Source organism: Gekko japonicus, unplaced genomic scaffold (genome assembly GCF_001447785.1).
Source record: "Gekko japonicus isolate JY-2015 unplaced genomic scaffold, Gekko_japonicus_V1.1 scaffold1325, whole genome shotgun sequence".
NCBI lineage: Eukaryota > Metazoa > Chordata > Lepidosauria > Squamata > Gekkonidae > Gekko > Gekko japonicus.
The window spans coordinates 129,865-144,792 of NW_015165280.1; the positions used below are offsets into that span (position 1 = coordinate 129,865).

The 14,928-nt window shown below is 41.8% G+C and overlaps 1 protein-coding gene across 1 annotated transcript in view; it reads left to right on the plus strand.

Moving 5' to 3' along the window:
* Positions 1-14,928, plus strand: part of GRHL1 (grainyhead like transcription factor 1) — a 71,274-nt gene that overhangs the window by 40,580 nt on the left and 15,766 nt on the right. Inside the window, exon 9 of the mRNA XM_015410304.1 lies at positions 13,803-13,961. Within this exon, the coding sequence (XP_015265790.1) occupies positions 13,803-13,961 (159 nt within the window). The remainder of the gene's footprint in view (positions 1-13,802; positions 13,962-14,928) is intronic.

Below are 14,928 nucleotides of genomic sequence, written 5' to 3' on the forward strand. Positions count from 1 at the left end.
AGGAATGCCAGGGAAGATGCAGTTGAGTAATATAAGGAGAAGGCACCAAAGGAATCTGCTGTGAGAGTATAGAAAGGGTTTGACAAATGCCACTGGAATGACAAGCTGTCTTCGCTTAAGGTGAGCCCTTGGTGTCCTGTTCTCATGGCCTCATAAGAGCAGTCAGGGCTCAGGTTAGGAAACAGCCAAATTTCTATTACCACCCATTTGATAAGGATCTTATTTTCATGTAATACCTTTCCTGTTTCTGCAGTTACATTGTTCATTCCCTGTGTGATACCGCGACCAATGTGCTGCTCTGCCCATAGGAAAAAAATGTAAGATAAATAAAAATATATTTTAATTGAATGATATTTTTAATCAAGCAGTGCATTAAAAGACACAGGAAAGGGCTAGACTGGAAAGGTCACTCTGCACTGTCTACATGCCTACAGAAATAGCCAGCTGTAGTGGTAAGTGCTGTTCCCCCGTTCTCTGTTCACCTAGCATGATTTGAGCTAGAATTCTCAACTATCATGCTCTCGCGGGGCTTCCTTGCACTCCTGCCGGCCTTGCAGGTCCACCGCCGAGCCCCTCACGGGGCTCGGCAGTGGAGCTGCAAGGCCGGCGGTGGCGGCCGGGACCGTTGGGGGCGGGGGGTGTGGCCTTATGACACACTTCCGGTGATGTCAGGGTGTGTGGCCTTATGACACACTTCCGGTGATGTCAGGGGGTGTGGCATATGCTAAAGAGTTATGCTAATGAGTTCCCCTAGCTCTTTTTCTACGAAACGACCCCTGGCTAGATGAACGTAGGGGAACCCAAATTGGATCTGGGGAACCCAAACCCAATTCTTTAAAAAACCTGAATGTCTAGTTTTGCTTGGAGTCAGCCCTCCAAAGCTGTCATTTCCTCCAGGGAAACTGAACGGTGTGTGGACGGGAGATCTGTGGTAATTCTGAGAGAGCTCTAAGCCCCACCTGGATGTTGGTCTGACTTCGTATTGGGCAGGTTCATATGCATAGCTTTAGCTCAGTGAATAAGTGTAGGCCTATTCTCAAAGTAAAGCTCAACTTAATTTGAAAGGATTAGGAATATAACCCTTCCCCTCAGTGAAAACAGATTTTCTTCGTTTGGTCGTTCCTGGCTTGGATAAACGTGTTCTCTGAAGAAAATGCTCTACTGTTTGTACTGTAACCTCAAGGCCTCCCCCACTCCATGACATTAATTGTAGCAGGTGAATCAGAGAGTGCTAGGTTGGTCTTCCCTTTTGCCCTTGACCATGAGAGTTTTGTCTTAACAGTGGTAACACCTTTATCACCAACGATGTTATCCTAATGAAGCATCAGTCATGAAGGTTATTAAAATATGGCACTGCCACCCTTTGGCTGTGTTGAGATTCCTGTTTGGCTAGAATGAGATGGCAGAGAGAAGCACACAGATGAGTCAGAGAAGGTTTATGTACGTGTGCAATAACAGGGAGTGTCGCACTGACACTTAGGCAGTTTGAATGGCAAGTATCTGCAGATGGAAATGAGTGCAGCGAGAAAGACACCTATAGAAAGCACTGCAGAAGAACTCTCTGGAAAGATAACATGCAGTCAACTTTCTCTTAAGGAGCAGAAATAATTTAAGTCTGTCTGAAAATGTACAGCTTCTGAGACACATATGACTTTGTGCCTTGTGTTAGAAGAAGGTAGGCTGCATCTCCGTCGTCGTAGGGTAGGGTATAGCTGTTCATTGCTCAGTAGTGGTCATTCACACCTAGTTGGGAAGGACTGCTATAGCGTAATATCCAGTTATGTGTGGAGGCAGCTCTTAGAGTAGTAAGTGGTCTGAGTGTATTTCACTGTGTGGGTCATGCATGCTGTCTTACCAAAAACCAAGATTATATTTGGATATATTGTTGTCTCTCTCTCTGTGTAGAAAAACAGCTTGAATCCCTTGTTATTTTTACTAGAATTCCTGGCGGCTCTTCTAGTCCTACAATGCTTTATTTCCCAGCTTCCACTTAAAAATGTCCCTTTAATTTTTTTTTTAAACATAGCTATATTTATGAGTGCCAGTTGCTGAAGAGAGGAAGGAGCACTGTATATGCTGCAGCTGTTAACTGATATAAGGCAAAACAAGCAAAATCCTTAATTATACGAATATTCTAAGAGCCTCAGTATAGGAGATGTGAAATGTGACATTTTTAACAGCCAAAATACTAGTTGATGTGAATAGAAAAGGCCATTTTAATGGTTCCCCCTTCAGTTCTTTGCTAAAAGCAAAGTAGCCTTAAAAATGATCAAGTATTTGATTAACTTTCAGTAACACTAATTAAAACTTGTTGTCGCCAGTTAACTAAAAACTTAAATGAGCAGTCTGTGGGATAGTTTGCAGCTCTAACAGAAACCAGAATATTAAACCTGTCATCCAATTTAGATAAACCACATAGATTATTTACTCTGACTCTGAGCTGCATAAAAGGATTTTTAATATATTAAAATATATGTGTAATCTGTAAGAGTTTTCACTTGCCATAAAGACTGATGTATTCTGAGCCATTGTGTCTACTTAAGAAGGCCTCTTCAGTGATCCTTCGTATTCTTTACTGGAAATTTGGTCCGCCATCTTTGTTGTTGCTTCTAGATATTCCAGTAACCTGGATTGCATCACCCCAGTGATTGTCACCTGATCCTGCATCTTTCATAATTTGGCAGACATGCACAGTATTACATAGCACGGATTCCACAAATACAGCATTTCTAAATCTTATATGATAACACAGAATTCTCTTCAACTGGATTGGTGTTCAGGCAACTTCCCCCCAATTTGCTAAAACTCCCCACTCCATGTCATGTGTGGGGAAACATTATGAAGTGACCACACCCATTTACATATAGTCCAGTTTATGATTACTAATATGGCCAATTTAATTACTTGGTTATGTGCTCAGTGCAATGTTCTTATGTTCAGCAACTATGTCAATTCAAATTAAAACCACATTTTACTTGACTAACCTTTGTTAGCTGGCTATTACAGAGCTTTATGTGATAGGACTCCAAGAAAGATAGAAGAGCTAGGGTTTAAAATGAAGGGTTCCTTTTTTCTAAGCTATTTTTAATTATTTGCTTCTAGCCTAAGAGCCATCTTCTAGCTTCTGACTTTATGGTTTGTTGGTATATACTGATCACGTTTTATGTCTGTTCTTACTTTTGAGCCGCCTTAAGCAGGTTTCTGAAGTGGTAGTATGCATTTTCTAAATAAATTAAAACAAAGAGTCTGCTGAGATTGGCCAGTCACAATTGGCTATATCCCATTTCCTTTGGTCATAATTAATCAACAATCTTCACAAGCAGCACTATTGAGTGATAGAATGGACTGCAGCACTTCAGCCCAAATTTATTCACGTTTATATCCCACCCTTTCTTCTTCATAAACTTAAGGCCGTGAATAAATAGAGTTCTCAGGAAGTCACCTAGTTTAGTTTAGTTTATTATTGCGGTCTTGAGACCAACGTACAGAGTAAGTGTCACCTAGTCAAGCAGTGACTAGATGACCTTCAGTAAGGTCGCTCTGTTCTAACCATACCCTGGGACTATAGGTAGACAATAGCTTTTTGTGCATGTGGCTGCTCTACAACATTAAAACTCTATGTACCAATAACACTAATGTAGTTGATAAAAGGGTTGGCTAGGATTTTTCCATGGTGAGCTAGATTTCCATATGCATGGTATTCTTACACTGCAGGGAAGCTTTGCAATGGTATCCTCATTTTCAACCTGAAGTAGGACCATCTATTTTACCAGCTCATTCTGTCATGAAATCTGTTTCTTCAGAAATGTTCATGCATTGTGTATATTTGTATTATTCTCCTGGAGCTTAAACTGAATCATGGCAATCACATATTACATCTTTTAGACCAGAGATGAAGCTAACTAACTGTTAGACTGGTGTAGATAACTTATGTCAGAGACCCAAGCCTGGGTACCCCTGGGACACCACTCCTTCTTGCCTGAGCAGCACCCAGCCCTGTGGGTCCTCGAGGTTAAATGCACACAAATAAAGCAAACCTTGGTAAAAACATATGAAGGTTTATTCAAAAGTTTTAAGAAGGCTATCACTATGCAGCACAGTCTCTGTAGCTTAGCAACAGAGAAATAAAAAGCTAATTTTTTCCATCTAATACACTTATACCTGGCATTAGATGGCACACTTTCTTGCAGCATAGGAATCCAGGCTGTAGCCTAAAGTGGCTCTATACATTGCAGTCCATCATGATGTGGCATAGCATATGAAAACATAGTAGCATGGCATGAGCATAAAGTTAACACGGCTTCCCTCTGGGCTTATTATGGTCTTTTGCCCGCTGGAACCAGGTGGTGTCTCAGACCCAACCAAGAATAGCCTTTGATGACACTCTCCAGAAGATGTTAATGTCCACTCCCAATTCCTCTTCCCATCTGGTTACACAACTGTTCTCACGATTAGCTGATTACCACATTCTTGAATCTGGTCTTGAAAGAGATAAGGATGGTATCTACAGGAAGGCCCGAATCATGGACACCTGCAAGCCGGAGCAGGACTGCTAATCATCATATTAACCCTTGAGGGAGATTAGGGTGATTTGCCTCACGCCTTAACATACAAGTTTTTATGCAAACATTTTGATCATTCTAATGTCTGTCTAGATTTTAAATTCAGAGATTTAAAACTGGAAGGCTTTTGAGATATTCCAAAGTTGCTATATCCCAGTTAGAATGTTCCTAACAGCTGTATTCAGATGTTACAATAAGACTGAGGTATGTTGCACATGCCCTGTTTAGTCTTCCAGACATACAGAACAAAACCCAGTTTGCTTGTAGGTCCCAGTTGTTTTGCTGTTTGCCTCTTTTTCCCATCTCCAAGCAGAATCTCTGCTGCTGTCCCAGGCTTCTGGCCAGAGGCTCAAGATGTATGCAGTCTGGTTGCTATTGGTGAGCTGCAATAAATGGGTGGAGAATTAGGGAGGGGAGCCTAGGGCACGCCAAGCCCTTTAATCCTTTCTCTTAACTAAGGATCTTTGATCTCCCCCCCCCCCCCCCTTTCTGTCCAGGCATTTTTCTTCAAGCAAAGTAGATCTTTACAGCCCTTTCTTTCTCCCCCATTTCTCTTGCAATTTCACCGCATTTCTTAGCCTGGAAATAAAATAAAAACTTGGGAAGGAATATAGGTATCATTTGTTCACAGGGAGACTGCGAAGGTGTGGAAACAGGAGCTCTCTTTATGGGATGAAGATATATATTAATACACGCGTTGTGAACAGTGTTGCCATCCTCCAGGTGGTGGCTGGAGATCTCCTGGGATTACAACTGATCTCCAGGCGACAGAAATCAGTTCACCTGGGGGAAATGGCTGCTTTGGAAGGGGGGACTCTGGCATTACATCCACTGAAGTCCCTGCCCTCACCAAACTCCGCTGCCCCCAGGCGTCACCCTCCAAGCCTCCAAGTGTTTCCCAACCAGGAGCTGGCCTGACTGTGAGTTGGTTAATTTGTGTAGAGCTGGAACAATTTCTGTTGTTTATGTTGGGAAGATGAATAAAGGTTAGTGGTTAAGGAAAACCTTTTGTCCCTCTACCTTTAAAATTTTCCCAGCATGCTGAGTCACCACTAGCAGGGAAAAGGGGTGGAGAGGCATGGAAAGAAGGCAGAGGAAAGGAAGGACTCTGCTGAGAAAGCGTTGTAGCTTAATGCATCTGGGCTGGCAAGATCTTCTGTTCTAGATTTGTGTCTCTTTATGCAGAAAGCTGAGAGGAGTGGTGCTGCCCAACAAACTGGGATTTCTGCTTTTAGGCGTTACTGCAAACCACAAGTTATCAAGCAAAGTGCAAACTGTGGTTTAGAATCCCAGTTCAGCATCCACCAACACACCTGTTTGTTGGGCAGTCTGAATTCAGATATCACACTAAACTGGATTTAACTATGATTTTTAAACTGCATTAAAAACATAAGGCAACGAACATGAAATTAAGCAAACTCTGGAGTACGATGGAAGACAGGAGGGCCTGGTGTGATGTGGTCCATGGGGTCACGAATTGTCGGACTCGACTGTGTGACTGAACAACAACAGCAACAAGAACATAAGAAGAGCCCTGCTGGATCAGACCAACCGTCCATCTGGTCTTGCATCCTATCTCACACAGTGGCCAAACAGTTCCTCTGGACAGCCAACAACAGGGCATAGATCAAGATGGGTATCTGAAGAAGTGAGCAGTGACTCACGAAAGCTCATTCACTACCACAAATTTTGTTAGTCTTTAAGGTGCTACTGGACTCTTAGCTGAAGAAAAGTCCTAGTGGTCCTATTAAGAACAGACAAGTGTGAAATTTCACGCATAGTAAAGGCACCCAAAAGTGCCATCTAATGATGAATACTAGAATCGACAACATAGGAAAAGACAATTGATAAGTGGACAGCCGCCTTATTGCCACTGTCGAATCGTTGCCAAAACACCATGACACCACCTCTAAGTAAAGTCGTCACACTGATTTAAATATGAAGATGCAGATTCAGCCTTACTCTTTTCTACTGCAACAGGGCATGGAGGCTGAGACCTTCCCCTGATGTTGCCTCCTGGCACTGGGATTCAGAGGATTAGTGTGTTTTATAATGATGTCTCAATCCAGCCAGCAGCTTTATTTGTCAGGGGATAAATTATATTTAGGCAGGAGATTAATCTAGTCTTATTTTAAAGACCTGAAAGTTTATGTTGTATTATTTTTAACATAAGTTAACCAGTAGATTTTAAAAGTGCAAATGGTAAACAACAACATTGATTAAGAATATCCAGTACATTCAAATTTGGGGTAACACCCGTTTTACTCTAGAAACAGGCATAAATGTTGTGTGTACATCTGTGTCTCCACATCAAATATGGGCATCATACTTTTCTGAGCATATATGTGGGAAGCTTGGCCCAGTCAGGATTTCCTGACTTGTGTAAATGGATATGATTTTTCTACATTTGATCACATGCAGTTATTTTTGCTTCATAAAAGAGCTCTTAACCCATTTTAAATCATGAGGGTACCTTGGAGGTGTCATAATAGTAAACCTATGAACCTTAAAAAGCTTTATCTAGCTTGGGTTTTTAATTAAATTGAATTTGCTTCCTCATGTGAGAAGAGGAAAACTGCTGTGTGAAAATCACTAGTCTATCTGTCTCCTTCTGACATTCCTTGAGGGCATAAAGTGATCCTTTCTACATTAATTCCTTTGCATTATCCAAATGTTATGAAGAGAAAACTTTTTTTCCTATTAGCCTTTCAGTAGGTATAATGATATGCTTGCAAGAGAGAATTGGCATGCTGTAGGAAGAAAAGTCATGCAACTAGTTTGCTCTCTTTTTCCTATCCTTTCTGGTCTTGAACTAGGCCAATTCCACCTCATGGTGAGCAAACTCCTCTCAGCTTCATTCAGAATCACTGGAGAACACTCTTAAAAGTGAAAACAGGCACCACCAGGGGTTGGTTTGGTAGTTCTCTCCCCACCACCACCCTGGAAGTTTCTTACTACAGAGATTTGTGTCCCCTCTGTTGGGGGGGGGGCATTAACAGGAACCTTGTGGACAAAAAAACCTATCAGATATGGAGAGTTGATGTGGTAAGAAGGGGGAAATCGCTTCCACCTCACTCTTGTGCAGCAGGACTTTTGCTGTGTTGTGTTTTCTTTGCAAAGATTTGGGCATGTTTGTTTGGATGAAGCACTGTGGGACTTCCATAGGGATAGTACTATATTAAGAGAGCCAGTTTGGTACAGTGGTTAAGTGTGCGGACTCTACTCTGGGAGAACCGGGTTTGATTCCCTACTCCTCCACTTGTACCTTTCTGGATGACCTTGGGCAAGCCGTAGTCCTGATAAGAGCTGTCCTTGAAAAAGAGCAGTTTCTGTCAAGAGCTCTCTCAGCCCCACCTACCTCACAGGGTCTCTGTTGTGGGGAGGGGAAAGGAAAGGAGTTTGTAAGCCGCTCTGAGACTCCTTTGGTTAGTGAAGGGTGGGGTATAAATCCAATCTCTTCTTCTTCTTCATTGTGGACCTATTGCTATTGCTATAATTCAGCATCAGGCTGATTAAGGAAGAACAATCCTTCACTGGTGTACCCCGCCCTCCCAAGTCATTTAGTGCTGTTGAACAACCCTAAAGCTGAAACATTTGAAAATGATTTTCATGTTAAAGCTTTAAATTTTTCTAATGATTTTAGCCATTGTATCTAGATAACATACTGAAATTTGCGCTATCTTTCTGCTATGGAGTTTAAAAGTTCAGTAGCAAAATCTAAATATTTGGAGGCTAATGCAAGGTTTCTCTGACCAGGGTAGCCTGGTCTTACCAAACGTTGGAAGCTAAGCAGAGTCGGCCCTGGTCGCTATTTGGATGGGAGACCACCAAGGAAGCCCAGGGTTGCTATGCAGAGGCAGGCAATGGCAAATAACCTCTGAATGTCTCTTGCCTTGAAAACCCTATGGGCATCACCATAAGTCAATTGCAACGTGATGGCAAAAAATATATATGCAAGGTCTTATAAGGGGATTTTTATTTCCATCAGAGTAATGAGGCTGTGACTGTTCATTCTTGAAAACCTTACTCCAGTAATTCTGTCAGGCAGGCTCGCTTTCAAGATAGTTATTTGTACTATGCAGTGATTGCTTAGAAGAAGCTGTTCATGGCATCGCAAAAGCAATATGAGATGTGGTGCTTAAAGTCAAGACTACATGCCCATGTTTTGGTGTATGCTCGTAAGAATGATGTGCCTAGGATGTAGTCCAAAGCCCTGCAGGTTAAACTCAAAGGCTCTTAACCTGCAGGGCTTTGGACTACATCCTAGGCACATCATTCTTACGAGCATACACCAAAACATGGGCATGTAGTCTTTGCTCATGCAGTCAAAAAAGAAAGCTGCTTTCAGCATGTCTGCGCAACTGTGAAAGAATTTTCCGGAGGGACAGGACTCTTGAAAGGACTGTGTGTGGTTTTAGTAAAAATTACAATGTGTGCAGATATTCTGGCATTAGAGAGTATGTGTAAGCAGTCACCACCTTTTGAAATTTGCATTTTAAACGCTAAGCAGACAATACTTCTCAAAAACAAACAAAGATTGTAAGAATGCGGAAGTGCCTTCTAAAAGCAGAATGGGCTTCAGAAGAGGAATCTTGCTATACAGGCCAAAGATGATCGGCAACTTTTGTGGTTACCTTTTTCTCTCTTCTGACAATTTTTGGGTGGGGATGTAAGCAGATTCTGTCATTCATCCTTGTTGTTCTTTTGAGATATGGAATGAAGACTTCTGTCCTGAAAATCAGAACTTCATTTTGGTAGGGATGATTGAAGCCAAATGGGCTTTGAAAGTCTCTTTGGAAAAGGATTCAAAACATTGAAGTAGAAAAATATGTCTCAGTTTAGCTGCTGTGCATTATCTTTTTGGTAGCATACAGAACACTAACTTAATATAGTGTCAAGCAGTTTCCAGTACACCTAGGTTGATATCAGTCTAAGCTGCTGTAAACGTTTGGCATAGGAAGATGTATAAGTAGGTGTGTAATCAGCATAACACGAACAAAAAAGGGGGGGAAGGGAAAAAAGGGGGGGAGAGAAAGAAAACTCAACCCAAAAAGCTGCTATGAATCCACAAGGGTTAAGCTGACACTCAATATTATAAACACAAAATTTATTCAGGTGTACACATTTAAAAAATTTTTTGACTCATTAAAAATATTCACATTCAGACACAAAAAATTTCTCAACGTTCATACATAGATGGGTTAGTGCTGTGCAACTGAACCAAACGCGTTTCGGCCCCAAAGGGCCTTCCTCAGTGGTCACAATCCAAAATACAAACTTGACATACATTCAAAAAAAGGTTTTTTTAACATCAGATGTTAAGTACATATGCAATATAAGGCCAGATGTTGTATCCTTATATATTATTAGTACAGGATGGAGTGACATACATTCAACTCTCGAAATTCTATGCTACCAGAAGTATTGGTGGACTTTAATTGGCTATACCTGAGGCCTATCATATACAACAATAATATACAAATTAATATATAAGGATACAACATCTGGCCTTATATTGCATATGTACTTAACATCTGATGTTAAAAAAAAAACTTTTTTTGAATGTATGTCAAGTTTGTATTTTGGATTGTGACCACTGAGGAAGGCCCTTTGGGGCCGAAACGCGTTTGGTTCAGTTGCACAGCACTAACCCATCTATGTATGAATGTTGAGAAATTTTTTATGTCTGAATGTGAATATTTTTAATGAGTCTAAGTTTTTTAAAAATGTGTACACCTGAATAAATTTTGTACGTGTAATCAGCATAGCCTGATTCAAAGACCTTTTTAATGCCCCTTTGAGCTTTTGTTAAATGCAACTATGGCCTTGGTATCAATTGGTCTGCTATTATGTATAGAAGTCCAGGGGTCTGTCTAACTCCTTGCTGTGTATAATAGCTGTAGGTTGTTTCATTGTTGATGTTCAGAGGTTTTTCCCATTAAGAAGACTGTAGTCTATTGCTGAGCACACTAGACCCCCTTAGTACTGTTTTGGTACTTGAAAAGATTGCCGAGTCCCTCCCCCAATCAAGCCCTCACAGCATTTTTAAAATGGTTACATTCTTCTCTAAAATGACAACGGGGGGGGGGGGTTTGGGGGCAAACCCATGGCCACAGTAATGTCTAGCTTAGCTAGCCTGAGGGCAAAACCGCAGGAGGAAAACAGAACATGGAGAAAAAAGTAGAGTCTGGGCTGTAGGTCAGTAGAATAAAACCTTGCGTAAGAATCCTGCCTTTTGTTTTTAGGGTTGGCTTCTAGTCTGAACTAATTTATGGATATTGTATTTTAGGCTGCTAAATGTTGTTTTATGCTGTTTTGCCGTGGTTTATGTTTATGGGTAGTTTTGGTAATGCTAATATCAGTAATAACAATTCCTATACTGATTTTTTTGGGGGGGGCTGCGGTGGCTCAGTGGTTAAGACACTGAAGTGCAGACTAGAAGGTTGGTAGTTCAGTAGTTCGAGACCCGAGTTGCCGCATGACGGCGTGAGCTCCTGTCTCTTGTCCCAGCTCCTGCCAGCCTAGCAGTTCGAAAGCAAGAAACTGCAAGTAGATAAATAGGTAACACTTCGGTGGGAAGGTAACAGTGTCCCGTGCACCTCGACGTCTAGTCATGCCGGCCACATGACCACGGAAACGTCTTCGGACAGCACTGGCTCTTTGGCTTGGAAATTGAGATGAGCACCGCACCCTAGAGTCAGATTCGACTGGCTTTCGAGCAAGGGAAACCTTTTCCTTTATACTGTTGTTTTAGTGATGTATTGTGTTGTTTTTCCTTTGTGAGCACCCTTGAGCAGTTTTCTGGAGAGGTGGCATGTAAACGTTCTGAATAATAGTTCAGGACCCAATCTCCAAAAAGGAATAGGCAGGTATTTCTGTGATATCCTTAAATGGGGCATAAAAGCACGTGTCGACCCTTTTTTGCTCTTGTGGCTACAAATTCTGTAACTTATTTTGTGTTGCATGAAGAACTCCCCCGTCCTGAACTGACTGTCAGTCTATGTCACTGGGTGACTTACTAGTGCCTTCTGAAGCAAGGTTACGCCCTTTTAAGTGCATGGGAGTCAAAGGTGTGATTCTGCTGAGGACGGCACTGTCAGTAATTTTATTGCCATCTTCTTAATTTAAAAAACAACAAACAATAACACCATCAGGGCATCTTAAGTGCTGGCTACAAGGCTTCCTTAGCCATTGCTGAGGTAAATATCACTTCACTATTCATTAGTAGATGGTGGGAAGCTGCACGGAGGTACTTAAGGGATTGTCACTCACTGGTAGAGCACATGATTTACGGGCAAGAAGGCCCCGGGTTTAGTCCCAGGCATCGCCAATTAAAGCATTTTGGGTTAGGGATTATAGTGATTCTTAAATGGTAGTATGTCATGATGTATATGTTAAAGCCTCGCCTTTCATTTTTTGCAGCTCTTCCCTTTGTAAAGAGAACTGCTTTCTTTACCTCTAGAGCTGTTTGTTTCTTCTCAAAATTCCCCCATTTCCTTCCTGTTTTATGTTTCAAAAAGGCCTTGTTAGTGACCTGGGAAGGGGGTAATGTTTAGAAGTGTAATAGCTGCTGTGTTCCACTAGGGGTCTCTCATCCACTGCTGATAATCTTGAAGCTCTAACACAGCTTTGAAGAAAATCAGCATTTCATTTAGGTGAGATGCAAAGTATATTAAATGTTATGTTCTATCTGGAATATTAATATCACTATTTTATCATCTTTGGATAAATACCTTGACCTAGCAAGCGTAGTAACAGTGGTGTGTCAGGTTGCTAGTCGGCCTAGAGAGAAAAAAGTCATATCTCTTTAATAGAGGCTTAATATGTGGAAGTGGTCAGCTGAAGCTTTTCCTGGCATGGAGGTAAACATCACATGGTAAATAATATCCCATTAAGCCTCTGTTAAAGGGACAGGACATTTTTCTCCAGGCCAACCTTAGATGTGTGCCTTTCTGTCTTTATGTATAGAGAGTGAAAACAGTGGCTTCCAAGTGATGGTTCTGGTACTGGTGAGGTTAAGAGGATGCTGTTTTAGGTGAATGTTTGAAGCACTTGTACTGATAGCTCATATGAGCTTTCTTTTCCCGTCCCTATTATATCTCAACAAACTTTCTTTAAAAAATGTATTTTTGAAAAGGTAAATAGCATGGGAAACCTGCATAAATTTATTCTGAGCCCAATATTTGAATGTTCCTTACAAATAGGCTATGATCCAGATGTAGTTATGTGTAGGGGTGTGACATTTTTTCCGTGGCATTTTTCGGTTCGGGTCTATTGGACCTCCCAAAATTTTGAGATTCCTGAAAAATCCCGGATCCCAATCAATGTTCCCTCTAAGCTGAGTTAGTGTGAGCTAGCTCACACTAACTCAGCTTAGAGGGAACACTGATCCCAATACTGGTACAGTATTCAGATTGAGGATTTTTCAGAAATCCCAATTTTCCCCGGGTCCAATAGACCCAAGGGGGGAGAACGGGGGGGGGAGCCATCCCAAAGCTGAGCTGGCAGGGTACAGTCTGCTCCTTGTTGGCACAGCTGATTCTGGGGGTGGCTTCTCAGCAGCTAAGCTGATCCTTAGCTGTCTTCTGCAGTCCCTTTAACCTTTAAAGGGACTGCAGTAGAAACCTGACAAACAGCTGAGAGGCGGGAGCAATCTGCTTCCCGCCTCTCTGTTGTTGTTTTTTGGATATCCCCAGTAATTCCCGGGGATTTTTTTGTCGGTTTTTTGAAAAACCCGGATGCCTTTGGGATTCTGAAATATACCTGAAAAATACAGATAGGGTATATTAAGGTATATTGTCAGCTCGGGGTGATAACACCCCTAGTTACATGCAACAGCCAGAGAACCCAGAAAGAGGGTACACTTCTATGCCGAAAGTAGTCCATTCAGTTTAAGGAGTTTCACATGAACACTGTAAAAGGTGAAGGTGAATTTAGTTATATGTGTTGAGATCCACACTTACATAGGGCATTCATTTCCAGTACTGGGGCAAGAGCCCATATGTCCTACTTTATGAATTCGTTCAGACAATGAAAGGGTCCTGAGGACAGACCCTTGGTCTGCAGTGTAAAAATAACAGGCCCAAAGATGTCTCTGTCTGATGGAACTGAGCCAACTGTAAGATATCCCATTAGGTTTGTGAACGAATACAGTATTAATAAATTTTCTCCCTTAACAGGACAATAAAAAATATACATTCTTCAGTTCTGCTTCTGATGGGGACTTTGCTTTGTTTTCAGGTCTTCATTGCTGTGAACTGCCTCAGTACAGATTTCTCTTCTCAGAAGGGTGTCAAGGGGCTTCCCCTGAATCTTCAAATTGACACCTACAGCTACAACAACAGGAGCAACAAACCTGTCCACAGAGCTTACTGCCAGATCAAAGTCTTTTGTGACAAGGTAAGGTTGCGTAACTCTGGAAACTGCATCTTTGGGAAGACTCTCCTTTCCCAGGTCTTTTGAGTTCCCTCAGTTAATTAGTTTAGCCCAGTCAGTGATGAACAACTTGCCCCATTTGGATTTTTCAGATTCATTTAGATGCAGCAATATTTCTAGACCTGTTGAGGAAACGGAGCACTTGCGAAAAGATGCTGTGCAAAAAGGCTCCGTGGTAGTATCATTTATGTGGCATACACATGGACTGAGTGAATACGCACCTTGTTCTGCTTGTACATTGGTTTCGACTGGCTGGATTATCAATAACCTGGGGAAATGAGTTCTCACTGCTGTGAATAGAATCTCAATAATTCTTGAGTGAGAGAGCCTAAATAGTGATGGTGTTTTAGTTCTCAAGAAGATAAGAGAGTGCATCTGTTTCACCAGCCTTCTGGTCTGCCTGATTTTCTTCCTCGTGATTCTCAGACCTTCCAACCATCTGCTTGGAATGGTCATCCTGCCTCACTGTTTCTGCCCCCATCAACAGCAGCAAAAACAGTAACAACAACAACAAAAACTCTTCGTGCTAAATGCAATTAGTAAAACATTAGAGAACACACATCTGAGTTAACTCAGTTTTGTTGACCAAGGCTGCTTGCTTTTGAGAGAGCCAGTCCAGGGCAACTGAATTCTGTTTCAAACATAGTATGAACCAGATCTCTAGATCTGCTTGGAAGATGCACGTTTCCGTCTCTTCCATTTGGGGTTTCTGTCGCCAACATGTTGCTATCTTCCTTTGTGGACAGCGTGATGCTATGGTTAAAGTGTCACTCTAGGATCTGGGAGACCCAAGGTGAAATCTCCACCTTTCCATGGGCCAGTCACTCTTCTTCAGCCTAAACTGCCTCATAGCTTGGTTCGTTGTTAGGAGGATAAAATGGGCGAGGGATAAAGATGTCACAAGCCTCTTTGGGTCCCCATTAGGGAGAAA